Below are 21,090 nucleotides of genomic sequence, written 5' to 3' on the forward strand. Positions count from 1 at the left end.
GTTCTGTAGGGACTTGAAGTTTATGGACAAACCAAACCTATTTTTTTCTAAAGGAAACATGCCTATGGATGTTGATAAGTATGGGCTTACAAGTAAATGTTCCTAGACTTATGACCACTTGTTATCTTCCCTTCAGAGTCACTAGGAAGATTCTCCCTACCTGTAGTTTATCTCTCCAAGAAAGGCTGATGCCTGAAATTTCATTATGACAGATCCCTTTCTTTGGCTTAAGGTTTTATAGCCTCTTAAGTGAAAATACTGCAAAGAAAGTAAAACATTTTATCTTATGAATCATTTATGCTCCTGGAATTTAACAAAACAACCTCCTGGATAAATTAAATCATGTATACTAATAAGCAATAGAGAATTTTGGAATCTTAGACTGAAAGGTGTTCAAAAACTCAAAGAATATATAACAGGTAATTCCGTGGCAATCCAGGAGTTAGGACTCCATGCTTTCACTTCTGTGGGCCCCAGGTTCAATCCCTAGTCAGAGAACTAAGATCCTATAAGCCGTACCGCTTGGTCAAAAAAAAAAAAGAGAGAAAAAGAATACATAACAACACTAACAATGAGAATAACAATTGATTTAAAAAACAGCTAACATTTATTGAATCCTGATTGGAGCCAGGTTGTCATCTAAATACTTTTATGTACACAATATCATTTATCTACCCTATGGAGTAGGACGTACTGTTATCCCCAGCTCACTAAGTGTTGAGAGGTTAGGAGCATGCCTGAGTCATATAGCTACTGATAGAACTGGATTCAAACCCAAATCCTCTGAATGCAGGCCCTAAGCTCTTCATCCCTACACCATTTTCCTTCTTCTTCTTTTATCCGGAAGAAAAGAAAATATCTGCTACCAAGGGACCAATTTGGTAGAATGATACCAAGTTATTTTAGAACTAAATCCAAAGAAAGAAGCATCTCTGTTTTCTTGTTTTAATATAACAATTTAACTTTCCATATGTGTTGTGTTTGCTGAACTATTCGCTTGTGTCTATGTAAACATACCTCATCTGTGTCAACGGCAATGAAGGAGTGAAATATATTTCTGAAATCTCTTAATGAAGAGTTGACATTAATATTTTTAATTAATTAATTAATTTGACAAGGGACTAGAGCACACCCTACTGGCCAGCTAGTGGGAAATACAGCATTTACTTGGAAGAAAATGTCATGTTAAAATCTGAAGATAAAAATCAGATTACTGTTTCCAAGAAATTTGAAAAAATTGTCTCGTAAACATCTATATATTAAATTAGTGTATCTATAGGACACTAAAAAATTTCTAAAGGTTATAAGTTCTAGAAATGGGATAAAACTAGAAATATATTAACAGCCAATAGCATCAAATGTTGGTTAAGAGAGCATTAAGTAAATGAAAAAGTGGCTCAGTTAAAAACAAACTATACAAATAGCCCTGCAAAACTCATACTAAGCAAAATCAGGTAAGCCCTGGCCCTGACACTTAAACTAGTAGATGGATAAGTTAAAACCAGCCTCTTGGGGCTTCCCTGGTGGCGCAGTGGTTGAGAGTCCGCCTGCCGATGCAGGGGACACGGGTTCGTGCCCCGGTTTGGGAGGATCCCACATGTCGCGGAGCGGCTGGGCCCGTGAGCCATGGCCACTGAGCCTGCGCGTCCGGAGCCTGCGCGTCCGGAGCCTGCGCGTCCGGAGCCTGTGCTCCGCAACCGGAGGAGCCACAGCAGTGAGAGGCCCGTGTACCGCAAAAAAAACAAAAAACAAAAAACCAGCCTCTTCAGTCTTTTCCCGGGCTGAGCGTACTGCATGTACTTTTTTCTTTCTTTTCTGTTTTCTGTTTTGTTTTTTTTTTTAGGGGAAAAGCTAAGAAGGGGGAGTAATATCCCTAATTAATATCCCTGGGGAAAATGGAAGTTGTAAATTTGAAAGCTCCATGGAGATTTTGATTTGATGAGGCAATTCCCATGGGTGAATCTCGGCTCATATCAGTGGGAGAGTTTAAAGTAATCCACAAAGTTTATTGGAAATACTGTGTAAATATGTGTGTGTGTGTGTGTGTGTGTGTGTGTGTGTGTATACCCAGATGTCTCCAAAACATAAAGTGACAACTAAACAAATGATCTTTGTGAAACGCAATTCTTCCATTCTCATGTATTTTTTTATTGCACACATCTATAAATTGGTTTTTTTAAAAGTGCATAACTACATATACTGTGAATAGAAAAGGCTCTAGGACTAACAGAGTAATGCAGAAAGTGTCTCACTTTAAAATATGTCTCTATAAACAGAGCCCAAACACAAAAACATCTATAATCAAGATGAATAAACACCAAGTTGCGATCCTCTTCTACAGTATTCGCATAATATCCAAAAAGAAATTTGGAAGTGTCATAACGCCCTGTCCAGCACATGTGTGCTTACACATGACTTGCAGGGATACTGGGGGAGGACAGAAAGAAACAATGTCCTTAGGAAAGCAGAGACTGTGATCCTAAGGTTTCTGAGCCAGAACCTCCCCCTGTTCTCACTCCAAGTACAGCCTCTTCTTACTCTGAAAGAAGGGCAAGTGTAAAGTGACAATCTGGGTCAATGTGAAGTAAGTCTAACATTTTAAATGTTACATTTAGGGTTTTTTAATATTAAATAACAATCAGCCAGTATAAATTCCTTGGGAGGTGGCCTCAAAATTAGATGAATTGGGGAGATGTAAAAAAAAACATTGTCTGACTTTAACTTTCTTCCTTACTGGAGATAATTTAAAACATGCTAGATTCAGTACAAAGAGGGTATTTTTTTCCCTAAACCTCTAGACTAGTGTTCTAATCTGTTAAAAGTCATGCAATGATCATTTGATAAACACAAAATGCTCATTTGAAGTTGCTTAGCATTTTCCTTTTAAACTGTTCCACAAATACTCCACAATATTATTGACATGTCAGTGTTATTACAAACTATCATTAATAGAGTCTTAGATAAAAGATATGTGGGGTATAAGTGTTCTCGTGTAATTCAGCCACAGCTGAAAGCCACATTGTATGAGTATTATTGTAAGCAAAATTCAGTAAGCCATCAGCTCTAACTGGTTTTTCCCCCAAAATGAATACATCAAGATGTTTATTTTCCAGGGCCAGGGGGCGGGGGGGCGGAAATTTAGGAGTTTGGGATTAAAATATACACACTAGTGTATATAAAATAGATAACCAACAAGGACCTACTGTGTAGCACAGGGAACTACACTCAATATCTTGTAACAAGCCATAATGGAAGAGAACAGAAAAAGAATATATATATTCATATAGATATGTATAACTGAATCACTTAGCTGTCCACCTGAAATTGATACATCATAAATCAACTATATTTCAATAAAAATTTTTTAAGATGTTTACTTTGCAAGTTTTAAATAGATCAGAAGAAAAAATCAGATTCATCAAGAATGACTCATGTGATTTTGTGATTTTTTTTTGATAATTTACCGAAACGTTAGCCCATCATACAGCTCTCAACCCTATACTGAGTATCCTGTTGATCTTCTTTCTCTAAAGAAGGGGTGTGTTTGATGGTTGCTCTGGTGATTATCACTGTTTAATGAATAGGAGAATGTAAAACATGCCAATAAGGCCAAAGCACAAATTACAGCTGTATTGTGGTTACTTGAAATCGTGCAACCAGGGTGCCTTTTGGATGAAACTTGAGCTTGGCTAGGTCCCCATTCAGTAAATGCTGGACTGTGAGGTCTGAAAAGATGTTCTCTGGCAAGTTCTCAGGCTGATCCTTTTTTTTCATACTGATAGTGTATGGGTAAGCCGTAAACATAAATGAAACCAAAATGGGGAAAAAAAAATCTGGATAGATTGTGAATAAAAAACCTAGTTAATTTGGTAAGAAAATTAGCGATTAGTTGTGACTAATTTTCATCATCCTAAAATACTACTACATGAATGGCAGTAAGAAAAGTTAACAGAAAGATGGAATAACTGAATTCTTAAGTAGCAGAGCAATGAAAATGACCCAAGAAGCCCTGAAGTCCAGAAGGAGCCCATCAGAATGAGGGATAGAGCTCTCTCTGCTAAATGTTTGTTTATCTTGCAAATAAAAGAGAGTTTTGTTTTGTTTTTAGTTTGGGTTCCTAAGGCCTTGAATTCAAAATTAAGCCTTTGAATTAAATTTAAAAGAATGTAAGTAAATAATAGGGGAGAAAAGGTAAATCACTTCATGGAGTGTAAAGTTAATAGTTAACCTGATAATGAGGTCGGAATCTCATTCCATATGTTAAACTACTCCAATTAGGTAGTGCTAAATGTCTAACTATTGGGCATTACTGCTGAAATGCAAGAAGGGCCTCTGAGGAGACCAAAGAGGTCAGCAAGAGGTCTCTGGCCTCTACTCAATAGAGTACCATTCAGGGGATTTCTTCTAGTTAAAACTGGAGGGTTTCTGTCTGTTTGCTTTTTTTCTTACTTTAGTTACTCTTGGTTTGTTATCATTTGTATTATTTATTTTACGGTTAAACTATAAGCCTAAGTTGCATCACCGGCGCCTCGAGAAACCTCCTCCTGCCGGCTTGCTGGTGTTTTGTCCTTGGGCATCAGTGGCTGCCCTGATGCCAAGAGATGTTGAGGTCTGCCTGGGTCTATTAAGTAAACACGAGGTTCGGAAGTCAAGCGGACGCCGTGTTGGGGTGAGGGGGTGCTTCTGGAAGCCCGTGGGCGGCCCTATCCGGGTCAAATGCCACCAGGGCCTGGCCTCCGTTGGCAAACGTGTGGTCAAAGGTGAGGTTGCCGGGCACCCTGCCAGGAAAGGCCCTCACCAATGTGACCTCGCTGCCCCTCGCTGTCTCACACGGTCCCACTCTGCCCTACGCTGTCCCTCAAGGTTCCGATGCCCCACTCTGTCCTTCCTTGTCTTGAGCTGTCCTTGATGTCCCACACTGTCCCACCCTGTCCCGCGCTGTCCCTCCCACGCCGCGGCCCGCGGGCCTCGTGGTGAGCGCGTGGCTGCAAACTGCAGACGCGTCCCCCACCCCAGGCCGGCCCAGCAGAAGCTCCGCTTGCCTCCCCCCGGTGCCCTCAGCCCACCCACGCGGCGGCGGCCCGCGGACAGGGGAAGACAAAACCCTCCCTGGGGCTGGAAACGGTGGAAACCCCGCGCGAGGCGCGGTGCCGCCTTTGGGTCGGGCAGGAACCGCGGCCGAGGCCGGGCGGCCCGCACACTTCAGAGGAAGATTCCCGGGAGGGGGTTCTCGGAGCTGGGCAGCGGCCACCCGGATCCGGCAGAGGGGAGGCGCCCAGACCGCGGCGGCCCAGAAACATGGCCCTCGGGAGACAAAGACTGCGTCTCAGCGGGGCCGCGCGACACTGGCGGACCCCGCGCGAGCGCCTCCGGACCCCACGCGAGCGCCTCCGGACCCCACGCGAGCGCCTCCGCCGCGATATCGCCCCTTTAAGCGGCTTGCGCCCGGAATTGGCTGCGCGGGGGAGGTGGGGCGGCGAGAGGCGACGTCACGGCCCCGCCCACTCGCTATATAGTGAGGCGGCGACGGCGGCCGAGTGCGAGTGGGAAACGCTAGTGGGAGCGGGTGGCCGGCGAGCGGCGAGGCGCCTGCGCGGTGTCCGGGCCCCTGAGCCCGCGGCGCTGAGACAGCCGGGACGGACATGCGCGGGAGGGCGCCGTGGGGCAGCCGCGGCTTCGCTGGGGTAAGGGGCCTGCGGGCGGGGGGGGGGGCGGCGCCGCGCCCCTCAGGGCTCCGGGCGGCTCACTACGCGGGGCGGGTACCCGGGGCGCGGAGAGGGTCGCCCGGTGCAGAGTCTCCCGGGACGGAGGGAGGGGCCGGCCCGGGGCGCCGGGGACGCGGCTCCGGGAGCGGCGAGCCGGGGTCCTGCGTCCGCGGGCTGGCGGCGGCCTCGGGGTCTTTCCTCCTCCCGCTGGGGGCTGCACTAGTCTGGTCCACACCGCGCGCCCACAAGCTCTGTCCTGGGAGCTGCGGGGGGCCGGGATCAGCGCCGGTTCTGACCCGGGGTTCTTCTGCCTGGTCTCGGCGACGATGGTCATCCCCAGTCGGTGTTCTTAATTCATCCGAGCAGCCCCGCGCCCTCCTCCCCCCGCTCCTCCCAGGAACGTGATTCTTTGCTGTGAAGGTCCTAAATGCTGCCTCAGATGGAAGGAACTGTAGAATTCTGTGTTCGAAACGACAACACTTATTGATTGGCCAGTTCTTGTGTGTGTACGTGTGTGTTTATATGTATATCATAGTCTTATACAAATTAGATGACTCCTTTACCAGGATTGATACTGGATTGGTGCTTGCGAAGTCTATATTAAGATTTCGTCATTGCTCGAAAGAAACCAGTGTCTTACCTGATAAAAAAATATGAGTAGAGTGTTAGTCATAAACGTAAGTGCAATCAGAATAGAGACTGTAGCTTTAAAAGAGATGTGTTGGTGACTTTAGGTGCACCTGCAACACAGGTAGGGCAGGACTGGTTTCTAGGCAACTGTCGGGGGTGAAGAAAGGTGAGGTTAAAATGCCTTTTTCCCCCCCTTCTGGAGAACAAGTGTTCTACAAAGTTTCAGGCTTTTATAAATCTGTTAAGAATGCAACGGGGATATGTTTGTTCAGGAGACTGAAGCATCTAAATAAGTTCACCATATCTGGTTTTGCCTTCTTTTTTCAACTGCATTTCTTTCTTTTTCTTTTTTTTTAATCCTTACTGGAATTATATAGTTGTAAGTGAAGTTTTCCTTAAACCAAGGCATTTTGGTACTCATTTCAGAAAATGACCGAATTTTGCTAAGACCAAAATAAAAGAAGTCGGTTCCTTGTTAACAGGCCGACTATGATTGGTTATCAGTATGTTATCAATCAAGCTTTTTTCCAGATATTAGCAAATTTGAAGAGAAATACATATGGGTTTTAGCATGGAGTTCAGACACTGTTCATCATTGCCTTCACTTCGTACAGAAGTTTCCTTTTCAGCTGTGTGTTCTTGTGGCCACTCACTGGTAGTGGGAGAGGTCTGGGAGTAATAATTTATAACCTAACAGATGTTAGACTGTAAACTCCTTAAGGGTAGGAACCCTGCCTTGCACAACTTCTATCTTATGCAGCTTTGCACATAGTTGATGACTGATAAATAATTGCAGGAAAGCATATTTTACATTTTAAAGCTCAGCAGGATAGGACCAGTCGCTGATAAAGTTCGGGAAGCAAATCTGTTGTTTTTTTTTAATGGCCGTTATGAAATGTCTGAATTATTCATATTTTGGGCAGATAGTGAAAACCACTGTCGTGATGCACTGGGTTTCCTACTTTCGGTTCACAGTCGATTCTAGTTGCTCTTTCTGTGAGATTTAATTATACTGTAGACTTGAGTTTTTGTGTGAAAATAACTGCTGCTCCTCAGAGGAGCCAGATAATACTTCCTTTCTGCTAATAGTAATGGTAGCTTTTAAAAGCAAGTCACCTGGGACTTCCCTGGTGGTCCAGTGGATAAGACTCCGCACTCCCAATGCAGGGGGCCCAGGTTCTATCCCTGGTCAGGGAACTAGATCCCGTGTGCATGCTGCAACTAAGAAGCCCGCATGTTGCAACTAAAGATCCCACGTGCCGCAGCTAAGAGCTGGCACAGCCAAAATAAAAAACTAAAAGAAGATCAAGTCACCTAAATTACAGGTGCAGTCTAATATGCTTGAACTGACCGGAATGTCTACATACCGTGAGGTTGCTTTCAAAAGGTGACCAGAGGAGGAGAAAGGTGGGGCCAGGTGTAATTCGAGGAATTGCAATGTCACAGACTCCCGCCATGGAGGGAGTCTGCTCTTAAGCTAAATGCATTTGAGTGGGTACCTCATCATCAGGATTTCTGTAGCATCCTTTGGTGCTGGTGTTTGGCCATGGGTTATAAAAGCTGATCGGGATAACTCACCAGGTAAACGAAATCCAGTTGTGGCATTCTGGCATTATTCGCACGGTATAAACATGCTGTGTAAAGATAGGTAAAACTGGGGAGTTTGGGGGTTCTGAACATACGTTACTAGCTTAAATACAGAAGTTCGTTTTAAGGTAGGGGGAAGTTAATGTGGGATTCAGATTTCAGAAAAGGAAAAAGGATTCTGCGATTTGGAGTCCTCGTTGATACTTGAATCCAATTCTTTATACCATAACATTGGGCGGTATTACCGAAAGGCCATTGAATATATTTTTAAAATGTGGGGCTCTGGCTACACGACGTAGCCCTTTTCAACTCCAAAGTGCCGTGATTCAACAAAAGATTACAGTTTAACAGAGGAAACAGTAGGAAGGTCAGGATGAGAAGACATTGTCCAAAAGCTCTTGTTAAAGACCCCCAGAATATGAAACTCGATGAGTCACAGATTGGGATTTGAAAATACTGTTCCTCTCTGCGCGGAATGCTCCTCTCCTGACTCTTCTCATGGCTGCCTTTTTTTTCATCGTTTAGATTCAAATTTGAAAAGTCACCTGAGAGAAGCCTTCCCTAGTCACCTGTGTGAACAGGTTCTTCTGCCTCCTTGCCCTCTCCTGTTCTCCGCTCATTCCCTTGGAAGTGACCACAATCTGAAATAGTGTGCTTACCTCTTACCTCTCTCCTCGCTAGACTGAACCTTAGTCAGCACCACCTAGCGTCGTATGTAGTCCAGAATAAGCATCCGATAACTATTTGTGAAAATAATGGAGCCCTGCCCTCTGAAAACCGGTGAGCCAAATGCATGAGCTGAGTTCAGGCTTCTCTGCGCAGCTGACCAGCGCTTGGGTCCTGTCCTTTGTGTCAGTTTCTCCATCTGTAACCAGGAATGTCAGGAGGAGAAACGTGGCTGTCGCCTGAAATGAAGACACTCTAGAAAGGAGAGGTGGTGAAAGTGTAGTGGGGAAAATGCTAGATTACAGGGCAGAAGAGCCGCGATGGCCCTTTGCCAACAGGAAGATGCTTAACCTCACTTCATTTCCTCCTCTGTAAAATGGCGACTATAATCCCTGCCTCCTCTTACAGGGATGCCTTGGGGATCAAGTGAGATAACATGTTAGAAAGTGTTTTGTCATCTGTGGACTGCTTTCCAAATACAAGACATTTTGTCATTAAATTCTGGATTTTACAATAGAGCCTGATTATCACGACCCACAGGGATCCATGCTGGGAGTGGGTTAAAAGGAGGCCCCTTGGGTGTATGTAGGGACCCCTTTTTACGGGCAGAGACAGACCCGCGTATATCAAATACCATCTTGTAACGGGTTATATGATGGTGGGGCATCCACGTGTCACTGAAGGTTGATGGTTTCAAAGAACTGTTTGAAGTGGTCACGGAATATCAGACTGATAACTTAACCCACCCTTTCCAGAGGATACATAGGACAGACCTGCAAGTAATAACTTGTACAGGAGAATTTGAGGGAGTTGAAGTATAATAGGAACTTTCATAGGCTAAAGTTTGCCTAAGAAAAAACTATGACCAGGCAGCGAAGCCCCAGGACAGTCTGTCTGAGCCACCCTGAAACCTTGAGCATCGAAGCGGGTCAGATCTTCCCCCGGTTTAATTAAGAGCTTGGAGAGCCGTGTGGTGTGTGGGAAGAGCCTGGCTCAAGTCTGGGCCCCAAGTTCCTTAGCTCTGTGCTTGCGGTTCCTCGGCTGTAAATGAGGGTGGTAATAGGCACCCACCTCCCAGGGTTGTGGAGAGGATTAAATTAGTTAATACACATAAAGCACTTGGAACAATGCCTGTCAGATAAGTGTCCAGCGAACTAGTTATTATCCTTACTGGGTTTCTGTTCGCTGTAACAATCTCGAGTTACCCATTGGGTGACTTAAACGCTCATTAATTAAATTTGAAGTTTTAGACTCGCTTCCTATCATTAGACTATTGTGCTCATTGTCGTTAAAATTTGAATAGAAATCACGTATCTTTCACAATTAGAAATCTACCGTGTGTATGTCTAAAAGGAATAATATTTTTCCATCCAGTGTGTCTTTGTGTTCAGCTGATGCTAGCGCTGTGTAGGAAAAGGACAAAGGACAAAAGAATCCATTCCTGCTGTGGGGCGTTTCTGCTCTGTCACCAGAGCCGTGTAGGAGACTGAGGGAATCCAGAGGCTGTCGGTGACCATGGTAGTGGAGCAATACGTTTTCTGTTGGCTTGCCATTTCTTAAAATACTTAGCTGGAGAATATTCTGCATTATTTCAGAGCTTAGGTCACCCAGCTTTGACCGCGACAGTGTGAAGATCAAACATTTTCCTGGTTGCCGTGGTTTTTCCCACCTACAAATGGGCCATCACGGGCCAGGTGCAGGGCTGCAGGAGGACAAAACGTCCATCCCCACCACACTGGGCCACACGCACATCTTCACTGAAACCACTGAGTTTAGTTACGTGTTACTAACTTCAGATAACACACTTTTAAATCATCTGGGCATTTAACGCAGCGGCTGTTGGTGCTTCCACAGTAGCGGGGCGCTCTCCTACCTTGCTGCCCCTCCTCCCTTCCCCCAGATCATGCCTATTAAAGTGAAATCCGAGAAAAACGCTGAATTAGGGCCTGTGATTTTTGAAGAATCTTCTGCTTTTAGTAAATCAGCTCAGGCCACACAACACTATAGCGATCATAAGCACTGAATGTGTTAGGCGAATGTCAAATAAGTTTTCTCCTTTTATTAATGGAAATTAAAATCCTATAAAAGAGCTAAACTGAGCGTTCAGTGCAGATCGCTTGGCCACCAGTGCTTTAGACACCAATCACAGTAAAAATAGTGAGGTGTGGTTTTGTTTTCTTTGCTTTTTCATTTTCCCGAAGGTGATTATTTTAGGCATCTTCAAAATGAAAGATGAGTTGGTTTACTTGGGGAGGGTCTAAAATCATGGTAGTTGTCGTGGTCTTAAGTCAGTTTCTTTTCACAGATTTTGGCTGTGAATATAGTTACCTTATATCTCCCTGGGTATGGAAATAGGTCGGTAGGTAATTGTTACATGCAGCTGAGAAGACCATTTATCACCCTGAATAAACAGAAATCAGGTTCTTAAACCAGATTGAAAGAAGGAAATTACATCACACTTTTAAATAAGGAAGCACTGGGCAGAAGTGGATGAGTTGTGGGACAAAAATGTGCCCCTCCCCCTCTCATGGATTGCCTCTGAGATTTATTAATGAGATCTGTGGCCAGGTAAGCCTATCTAGGTTATTGTCTCAAGGTAGCCTGTTTTTTAAAGAATAGTCTCAAAGAGGCTATCCTCAAGCAAAAGGCATGTCATTTCACCTATTTGATAAAGAATGTGCAATGTGCTTTTGGGTGAAACCGTTTTTTTTTTTTTTTTTTAAGGAAAATGACCTTAAATTTAGCAGCAAAAACACAGGAGGTGCGTTACAATCCAGAAGAGAGGAGAAGGTGAAATTCAGTGTTTCTAGAAAGCATCCCCTGATTGCTTTAAGTAGACATTTAGTAACAGATGCCAGTTGGGAAAGTTACCCTGTTAACCATTTAAGCTTCTAATTTTTTACCCAGTCTCAAACTGTCCACTTTGGATTTTGGAAATTAATTTAGTGAAAATTCCTCGCTGGCTACCCGTCCTAGACTTGTTCCGTTATAACTGGGCAATGTCAGCAAATGTTAAGTTTATCCCTTACACACCTGTGTTTTTCCCCTTCTTCACTGGTTTGTATTATAAATTCCATAAATCTTTCATGTAATTACTTTTTTAAAACTGAGATGAATATTTTCTCAAAATCCACTTACTAAGTATGTGTCAGGAATGAATGAGGTCAGGATCTGTTGGGGCGGTGGGAGTGCTGTCCTAGAAAGTTAGGCTGATAGAAGGGGACCAGGGGCACAGAAGAACCCGAGCCCTGGACAGCCTCCTCTGGCTTCTCCCAAGGGAGCGGGTTCATGGAGAGGGTGGCCCTGAAGCCTACATTGATTCCTAACAGCGATTTGGGGAAAGGAGAAGCAAGAGCTTGAGAAAGGTAGATGGGGGCCTCGTTGTGAAGGCCTTCAACGCCAGACCGAGCAGCTTGCACTGAGCAGCCCTTGAAGACTTTGACGAGGTTGGAGCAGTGGGAGATGAGGAACAGCGATCTGGTGTGCAGGGTGGGTGGGGACTTTCAGACCCGAGGCAGATCTGGACGGAAGGAAGATAGGTTTGAGAAACAGCGTAGAAATAAGCTGTGGACCTTGGCGATTGAAGGTACATCTGCTGTAACTCAGGTTAAAAATGGTGCCTTTCGGAGACGTGTGATCTGCTTAGACTGTGAACTGGTTTGGGAAGGGGGAGGGGATGTGCAGTGGGTGACAGGAGGCCTTTGGTTAGTAAAGTTGGAGATGCCAGGGGACCATCCGACTGGAAAGGTAATCACCAGACAATAGGAAATGCAAAGTGGAGGCTTGCGCCTGGGCTGGACTCGGGTTTCGGGAAGCTGTCAATGTAGGGTTGAAGCCCTAGAGGGGGATGAGAACTCCAGGCAGCACCGGGTTGTAAGGAGAGAAAGTAAAGGGACAGCCTCAAGAAACAAATGGCTTTAGGGGTTTTGTTTTGTTTTGTTTTCCTTGAATTAAAAAAAAAAAGAAGTGATGTTAACAGGAAAAAGTAGTTCACACCTGGGATGGGTATTTAACAGCATTTTTGACACAAAGGCTAAAAATTAGTTCATGTATTTGAGAAAAGTTACTATGCCCAAGGTTATTGAGACCCTGGTCTATATACCAGACTGAGTGGATTCACATTAGCTTTCGTATTGTTTGCATTTCATCGCACAATGCCATCTTGGACTTATAGTTCCTGGTTTTCCCACGTAGGTATCTTTTTGCAGCCGTTTTCCTAATGAATTGTAAGGTAGAGCTAGTTTTACAGTTACAAGGGAACAAACTTCGAAACACGGCAGCATCAGTTAAATTTCACTTGAGCGCCGTGTTTCTTTTTGACTCGAGGTTGACCAAATTGATTGACTTTTTTTTTTTTTTTTTTACAGAGGAGTATACATATTGAATACTTCCAGAGTTTTGAAAGAGGCATAAAAGAATTCCAGGTGGTTGAGTTTACAACCTGAGGAACACACTTTAAAAGTTTCCTTCCAGACCCCCTGCAGGTTCCCTTTTTTGAGTCTACAGTTGGGAGTTATTTTCCAGAAGAAGAGAGCACACAGTGACACTGCCCTGGGAGCTCCCCGTGCGAGCCAGTGGGAAGTTTGGACAGTTTCATAACATGGCCCATTCACAATTCCCCATTGAAATGTAGAGGCAGGTCACCTTCGATGAATGCACAAAGACACTATTGTGGTCACAAGCGAGCTGCCTCAGTGAACACAATTCTTTTTATACTAAAAAAAAAAAAAATTTTTTTTTCTTAAGAAAGCTAACAAGGAGGTGATGGAAACAATGACCGAAAAATAACTTTTTCTAGAACGTGTACATAATGTTAAGGGACCACTGAAATGGAAGTCCAGAATTCCGAGGTCATTTCAGCAGAGGCGATGGTTACACAATCACCCTGTTGAAAGCGAAGATTTAGATGGCATTCGGAGGCCGACCCACAGTAATTACTGGTAGTTCTTGCTGGCCTGCAGACAGGTGAGGGCTGGGCCTTCACCGTCCCCTGCAGCACTTTCCTGTAATCTGGATGGGCGATCTTCAAACGTGTGCTTTCAAACCAGTCAGATACCATATTCTTCTTCCTATCTGGCCTTTCAGTTTTCTATCGCCACAGATACTGTCCCTGTTGTCCTGCCAGTGCTTGCAGATTGCTCAGAAACAGTACCCTAGACCACCGGGCAGGGACAGAGAGGGTATGTCTAGCAATTTTTTGCTGAAGATTTTATCTTAAATTTTTCTTAGAGCTTAACTGCATTCAGGGGAAGTAAAAACACATTTGCTTTGTTCCTGATCTTAAAAACCAACCCTCAGAAACAACAAAAAAAGACCTCCCAATAACTTAGATTTCTGAAATGATGGGGTTTTTTTCCCCCCTCTTCTTAATCACGTATCTTTAGAGACCGATGAAAGAAAGATAATGCTTGACTATTAGAAATAATATTTTAAACCTGTTGAAATCTCTGCCTAGTATATGAAAACAGCTGACTTCGGGAGAGTAAAAAGCTGAGAAGGGCTGATCGGACCCTGTCCTCCTTTGTCACTGAAACATTAACTGTCTGCATTCCTTTTTACGTGAAAAAAAATGAATCATCAACATTTGCAGAGTATTTTTTTAGACCCTTAGCTTTAAAAAAAACAAAAAATAAACCCTGTGCCTTACATATTGTTTACATTCAGTTGCTGCTGACAATACTAATAGATGGCGTTGTACAAACGTTCACATACTGAGCACCTGCTAACGTTCAGGTGGTGATAATTAATGATTGGGGTGCAGCCTCTTTCCTGAGCTCACAGTCTTGTAGGGGGTGACGGATTTGACCCTGAAACAAAACTCTGACCTGTGTGCCCCTCCCCCAGCACAGCACCCATCTCACTCGTCTTGTGTCACCCACAGTCCTCAGCACGGCACCCAGCTCTCGGTTTGTGCGAAAATACTTGCCAAGAGGATGAGAAAGCGTTAGAAAGTGTATGTACACGTCGCACAAGGGGCCAGTGTGACACGGAGACTTGACAAGTGACGTCCTCACCTTATTCTAAGCAAACATGCGTATCTGAAGACAGGGCAGACGTGGATGCTAATAACGAATACACCGTGGTAATGAATACGGAAAATGGGGACTGGGGACTCCAGACACATCTGACAAGGGGGCGGAGGGGTCTGAAGGTGAGGAACTGCTGGGTTAAGAAAACTGTAATCCATGCCTCGCAGCTAGGCAGGACAGACGTAAATTACTAGGCAGTTCACAGGGGAGAATGTGGAGAATGCAGTCTTCAGTTTGCCTTTAAAAGGGAGGAGGACGCTATCCAGGTCTCTGCCGAAGCCGCCATGCAGAACTCGATTTCCACGGGAGAATGGAAATGAGTATCTTCATATGTAACGAGTTCTTTTTTCTCGCAAAAGTAGTTACTGGAGAATTTGTCTTCCCGGGGCCCACATCCGAAATACGGAATCCAAGTAAATGCTGGACTTGTGGGGTTGGTCATCAGGGGCCGAGTGTAGACTCTCCTGCTTCATCTAAGCGTTGGGTCTTAGAGAATATTAGTGTTGCAGATCGGAACCCAGTAATTTCTGAAATTACTTGTGTAGCTCGGGGGTCGGGGTGGGATGAGCTCCACTTTCAACACAACCACACGCTGGAAGGTCCGTGTGTGTGCTCTGGCGGGTGAGGCCGCTGTGTTGTGCAACTGTCAGCGCGCAGGACCTCTGCCTCGGCTGGCGACGGTCTGTTTCCCATTGGCTGAAAACATCTCACATCCTGGATTAGTACATACCCCCGCCCCCCAAAAAAGACTTATAATGTCTACATTTACGTACCCTCGTGAAAAGTAAGAGCCAGGTAACATAAAAATGGAAGAACTGGGCTTCCCTGGTGGCGCAGTGGTTGAGAGTCTGCCTGCCGATGCAGGGGACGCGGGTTCGTGCCCCGGTCCGGGAAGATCCCGCGTGCCGCGGAGCCTGTGTGTCCGGAGCCTGTGCTCCGCAACGGGATAGGCCACAGCAGTGAGAGACCCGCGTACCGCAAAAAAAAAAATGGAAGAACTGAGTGGAAGTCGGTCGTGAAACGTTTCTATTCCACAGCCCCCGAAATTCTCTCACCGTGGCGAGTTGCGCGTGTTTCGGGATTGTTCCCTTTACTCTCTCCTCTGTATCCCCTCTAGGAAATGAAAGCCACTGGCTGACCACACATCCCTCCCTGGGCTTCACGAGTTTTAAGACTTCCCAGAATAAGGCACAATGTCCATGGCCGGAGTCGCTGCTCAGGAGATCAGAGTCCCGTTAAAAACTGGGTTTCTGCACGATGGCCAAGCCTTGGGGAGCCTGAAGGCCTGCTGGGGGGGCCGCGGCGAGTTTGAGAAGTAAGTGCAGGACGTGGGGCCGCTGGAGCCTGAGTGTGTGACGTCCGAGTGAGGGCGGGGACGCGATTGCTGCCTGTTTGTCACCAAGGTGTCTGTCCTTTCCTTTCAGCGGCTTTTTGAACATCGACCCCATAACCATGGCCTACAGTCTGAACTCGACGGCGGAGCACCTAACATCCATAGGTATGTGTCCTGAAAGCCCAAGCGCCCCTGGCACTGGGGGAGGAGGGTGGTGGCAGCCCCTCGCGTGAGCTTGGCCTCCAGCCTTATTTTCTGAATGAGGGAACGACCTGAGCTGTTTCCGACAGGAGCCAGTCCCCTAGTGGCGACAGATTCTGAAGCTAAGCGTGTTCTTAGCCGCCTTTGCACCTCAGCCTGAGTCACTGGGTCTCCCCGTGGGGGTGCGAGCTTCTAAAGGCGTCCCAGCGATGAGACATAATAACTCTCAGGAATCCCGGACAGGATCTCTCTTCTTCCTGATGAGCCTCGAATGCCTCTTTGAAAGTGACAAAGCGGTATAAGTGTTGACAAAAACTTAGAAGAGTGTGTGTATGTTAGTCCTTCTAACGTGAACCTGGTGTTCCTTAGATTTTTGCCAAGGGCTGCTTGTCCCATCGCAGGCGAGTCTCTGGCTCGCGGTATCGCAAGGGGCCTGGTGAGGCTCTGTCCTATCTCAGGGCCGCCCTGAGTGTGCTGTGTGGTCCACCTCTCAAAGGACCAGGTTGGTGCAGCCTGGCACTCGCATGAGTTCCATGCTGGCCTTCTGTGGATTCGTGCGCTGGCCTTCTGTGGATTCTGCACACGTCACAGAACCTGTCGGGGGCGTGTGGGCATGCGCCGCGCACAAGTCCAAGGCAGATAGAAGAGGTCGTTTGCTCTTTGAACCGGATCAGGTGCGTTCCCCACCTCCGGGCCCTAATTTCGCCCGTGGGGCTTGCCTGGGTGTGCTCGCCGTTCCAGCGGCTAGGAGTTTGGCCAGGAGCCACCCGGCAGAAGGCGGCAGGAGCGTGGGCAGCTGAGGGCGAGCGTGGTCGATCTTGGGTAACCTCTCGGGTTCCTTCCAGGGCGCGCTTCCAGGTCTGCTCCGATGAACGGCAGCCACTTTCCGGAGCACGGCCCCTCCGCCAAGTCTCGCCTGCCCCCTCTCATCATCCCCCCGAGTGAAGGCTGGGGGCAGCAGGAGGAGGGTCGGGTGGCGTGTGGATTGAAGAAGCTGGCAGTGAACGGGGTCTGTGCCTCCACGCCCCCGCTCACCCCCATCAAGACGCCCCCGTCCCTCTTCCCTGGCGTGGCCCCCTGCGAGCGGGGCTCTAGGCCCCTGCCACCCCTGCCCATCTCCGAGGACCTCTCCCTGGACGAGACGGACTGCGAGGTCGAGTTCCTGACCAGCTCGGACACGGACTTCCTTCTAGAAGACTGCACGATCTCCGAGTTCAGACCTGACGGCCCTGGCAGGCGCAGCTTCCGAGGGTGCGGACAGATCAACTACGCGTATTTCGATACCCCGGCCGTCTCGGCCGCGGATCTCAGCCAGGCGCACGACCAGGCTGCTGGGGGGACGAGTGCCAACCCCCCTCTGTCCCAGGCCCACCGGAGACTGAGGAGGTCTCACTCAGGCCCCGCAGGGTCTTTTAACAAGCCGGCCATCAGGATCTCCAGCTACGTGCACAGGGCTTCTCCCAACTCCGATGACGACAAGCCCGAGGTGCCCCCCCGGGTCCCCATCCCTCCCCGGCCGGCCAAGCCGGACTACAGAAGGTGGTCGGCCGAAGTCACTTCCAGCACCTACAGCGACGAGGACAGGCCCCCCAAAGTCCCGCCGAGAGAACCCTTGTCCGGGAGTAACTCCCGCACCCCGAGCCCCAAAAGTCTCCCGTCTTACCTCAACGGGGTCATGCCCCCCACGCAGAGCTTTGCCCCTGACCCCAAGTATGTGAGCAGCAAAGCCCTGCAGAGACAGCACAGCGAGGGGGCCGCCGGTAAGGTCCCCTGCATCCTGCCCATCATTGAAAACGGGAAGAAAGTGAGCTCAACGCATTATTACCTGCTCCCTGAGAGGCCGCCCTACCTGGACAAATACGAAAAGTTTTTTAGGGAAGCAGAAGAGACACACACGAGCACCCCCATCCAGCCCCTCCCTGCCGACGGCGGTGTCTTTTCGGCCCCAGAAAAGCTGGACTCGAAACCAAGAGTGGATCTGGCAGGCCACGTGAAGCGCAGACATTTCTCCTACGTGGTTTCCCCTTAGACCCTGGGTCCTGGCTCAGCAGAGGTGCCGCAGCAGCCAGCGGTTCTCCTGCAGTTCTGCAGCCTGATGGCGGTTCCCAGGAAGACGGGGCAGGTCGCAGGGTCAGAGAGTCGAACTGTCTGTCTTAAAGAGAAGGGTTTAGAGGGTCGTGAGGTGCTGCCATGCTGAGCATCCCTGACCGTGTTAGTGGCGGAGAAAAGTCTGCTCAAGTCTGTGATTTAAAGATGTGATGCGGGAAGGAAGGATGGGGACATTTCTGTACGTGCTCACGTTATGCACCCGTACCTACACTTGTGGTAAATCTGTAGATCCTAGTTGCAAGTTAACCAAGTAGTTGCTATCTTAGAGTAATATATATTTAGAATGATAAAAACTAAAGCTGGAGGATGGCTCCTGGCAGACTGAAAATTGAGCACATGGAAGAGAGAATACAGAATACAGTATTGTTTAGATCAAAATCATTAAAAAAAAAAAACCCAACTATTTCTGCTTACTAAGTTGGAGGATTTCTGGCTCGGAGGCCTGTTCTGTTTTGTCTTATTCATCTTTGCAAGCAGTTTTTCCATGGAGGGCAGGGTTCGTTCTTTCCGTGATTTAACCTGCCTCGTTCAAGTCATCCCAAGACCTAAATCCTTTAGGTCTTGCTTTCTGGTCTGTTGAGGGGAGGGAGGGCCACATATTTGGTACCGTATTCTCACCTGTCCGTGTCTCACATCTTGAAAAATGGGAAGGTAACAGAATTAGTCAGTCATTTTTCCTTACCATTCCTGCTGTATTCTACCCCCACCCCCACCCCACCCCGAAACACAGGGCGCTCGGGGGGGAAAGCAAATTAAACTCTTCGCCAGTGTTGAGGATGTCAGTTGAAGCAATAATGAGACAGCAATGCAGTTGAGAGGATCTGTGTGGGGACGTGTGTCGTGGGTTTTTTTGTTTTGTTTGTTTCTTGTTTTTTTGTCCTGGGTTTTTTCCCTCCCCTTTTTTAGACTGTATAAATAAATGAATACAACACAAGCTGGCCTTGTGTTGCTGGTTCCTCTTCAGTATTTCCTGGGGATTGTTTGCTTTTTAAGTAAAACACTTCTGACCAACAGCCCAGTATGTCTTAAGAGCAGAGGTCACCTCAGCACTGCTTTGGAAACTCTCACAGTCGGCTGCTCTGCTCGGAGAGCTCACGTTCCCATTTTCACAAGCTTCGCTGTATTTATCTTGTGTAGAGCCGCACAAAGGAGATGGTGCTCAGTGACAGAAGTACCTTACTGCGACGTTCTTCATGTTAAACAAGCTGTTTACAGTTTAAACTGCTGAGTGATGTTATTTGAGTTATTTAAAGCTTATATTTTAGTATGAACTAAATGAAGGTTAAAACATGCTTTAGAAAAATGCACTGATTTCTGCATTTATGTGTACAGTATTGGACAAAGGATTTTATTCATTTTTGTTGCATTATTTTGAATATTGTCTTTTCATTTTAATAAAGTTATAATACTTATTTATGACACCGTTAATAATGTTTCTTGCCTACACTCTTATAAAATTTTGTGTCTCGAGGGAGGGGGAGGGGAGGTGTAAAAAAAAATTTGTGTCTCCAGTAATATGACAACATGACCATTTTTAAGCACAAGGGAAGATATTTAAGCAGTCTAACATAGGCTTGAAATTTACCACCATTCCCTAAAATGACAGACGATTTAAGCAATGTACATTTAAGTAGTATACAGAAGTGAAAACGAGCTGTTTGTATTTATCTATAACAGTTAAGAAGGTGCATCTGAATTGATGCTGGTTTGTTGCTGTGGAAACAGGTTCCTTCTGGGGAGGGGCGTCCCCATCCAAGGGCCTCTAACAGGAAGCAGCCAGCTCTGACACGGACCTGATGTGACGCACTTTGAGTTTGAGGACTGGGTCTGGGTTGCCCTGGGCCCCTGGGGAGGCTCTGCTTCTTGCTTGATGCAAGGCCACCAAAGGAAGGCCAGCCTGCCCTGGCTTCTCATTGAGTCATAGGTTTGGGAGGCGGGAGGAGGCTGGGATGCCGTCGGGGAGGGTGCCCGTCCGGTGTCGCCTGGTCCTTTGCCTGTTCGCCTCCCTTTCCTCTGCCCTGTCGCTGAAATCCAGCTGCCTGCCGTCCCCCGCCCCCGGCCCTCGACACTCCCCAGCTTCCTGGGTGACGGCAAAGCTCTCCATGACTTTAACTGCACCCCTGCCTGTGCTTGGTTCCTTCCAGAGTAAAGAGTGAGGACTCGGAAATGGTATATCTGGGCTGAAAGTCCAACTCCAGCTCTTCTAATGACGTGTTGGGCAGATTCTTCGAAATCTCTGTACTTCCGTTTTCTCATTGGTAAAACTGGGGGAGAGGGTTACAACTACGACCGGGAATTATCTGTGACAACTGCGTATAAACCAGTAGCTGGTACACAGTGGGGGCCCCGTCTGTGGATTGATTTCATCCTCACCCCACAAGTTGGGCGTTATTTCTGGCAGTTGACAGATGAAGAAATGGGTTTGAGGAGTTCCTTCAACAGACGTTTGTTGAATAACTACCAAGTCCTAGATCCTCGGAAAACACACCCAGGCCCTTATGGAATTTGAAGCAGTACCTAGTGACCATTTGTGATAAACGCTGGAGAGGAATGAACAGCGGTGGTGACAGGATGACAAAAGGGCCCCCACCTCTCTGAGGTGATGAGATCTGAAGGGATGGAATCTGAGCTGAAGGAAGCAGAGTGAACTGGGAAGCCCAGGACGGGGACCGCAAGGCTGGAGGGAGGCTGGGCATTCGCCAGGGGCCGGAAGTTACCCAGCGAGAGCGACAACGGGGAAGGGTAGCGGATGCCACTCAAAGGTCTAAGCAGGGGATGGATGGGATGGGATGTGTTTCAAGAAGACCAAGGGCTGTTGCATGCAGAACGG

General features: G+C 47.0%; 1 protein-coding gene across 2 annotated transcripts; it reads left to right on the forward strand.

Annotated features, from left to right (window-relative positions):
- The first annotated feature begins 5,546 nt into the window (after nucleotides 1-5,546).
- On the forward strand, nucleotides 5,547-19,691 carry ERRFI1 (ERBB receptor feedback inhibitor 1). Of its 2 annotated transcripts, XM_060141545.1 has the most exons (4): nucleotides 5,547-5,684; nucleotides 15,735-15,932; nucleotides 16,042-16,115; nucleotides 16,997-19,691. In XM_060141545.1, exons 2-4 carry the CDS (start codon nucleotides 15,811-15,813, stop codon nucleotides 18,178-18,180), a joined length of 1,380 nt encoding a protein of 459 aa, XP_059997528.1. In that variant the 5' UTR covers nucleotides 5,547-5,684; nucleotides 15,735-15,810; the 3' UTR covers nucleotides 18,181-19,691. The 2 variants fall into 2 exon arrangements, with proteins under 2 accessions (XP_059997528.1, XP_059997527.1); XM_060141544.1 differs by lacking the exon at nucleotides 5,547-5,684 and having other exon boundaries at nucleotides 13,007-15,932.
- Nucleotides 19,692-21,090: the final 1,399 nt, after the last annotated feature.

This window comes from Lagenorhynchus albirostris, chromosome 2, assembly GCF_949774975.1.
Source record: "Lagenorhynchus albirostris chromosome 2, mLagAlb1.1, whole genome shotgun sequence".
In the NCBI taxonomy this organism is placed as follows: Eukaryota; Metazoa; Chordata; class Mammalia; order Artiodactyla; family Delphinidae; genus Lagenorhynchus; species Lagenorhynchus albirostris.

Excerpts from the sequence above, each read along its gene's own strand:
- ERRFI1 (XM_060141545.1), top strand. The coding sequence starts at position 15,811 with ATGTCCATGGCCGGAGTCGCTGCTCAGGAGATCAGAGTCCCGTTAAAA. Across the intron at positions 15,933-16,041 it reads GGCCGCGGCGAGTTTGAGAA|CGGCTTTTTGAACATCGACC; the intron begins GTAAGTGCAGGA and ends CTTTCCTTTCAG. Across the intron at positions 16,116-16,996 it reads GGAGCACCTAACATCCATAG|GGCGCGCTTCCAGGTCTGCT; the intron begins GTATGTGTCCTG and ends GGTTCCTTCCAG.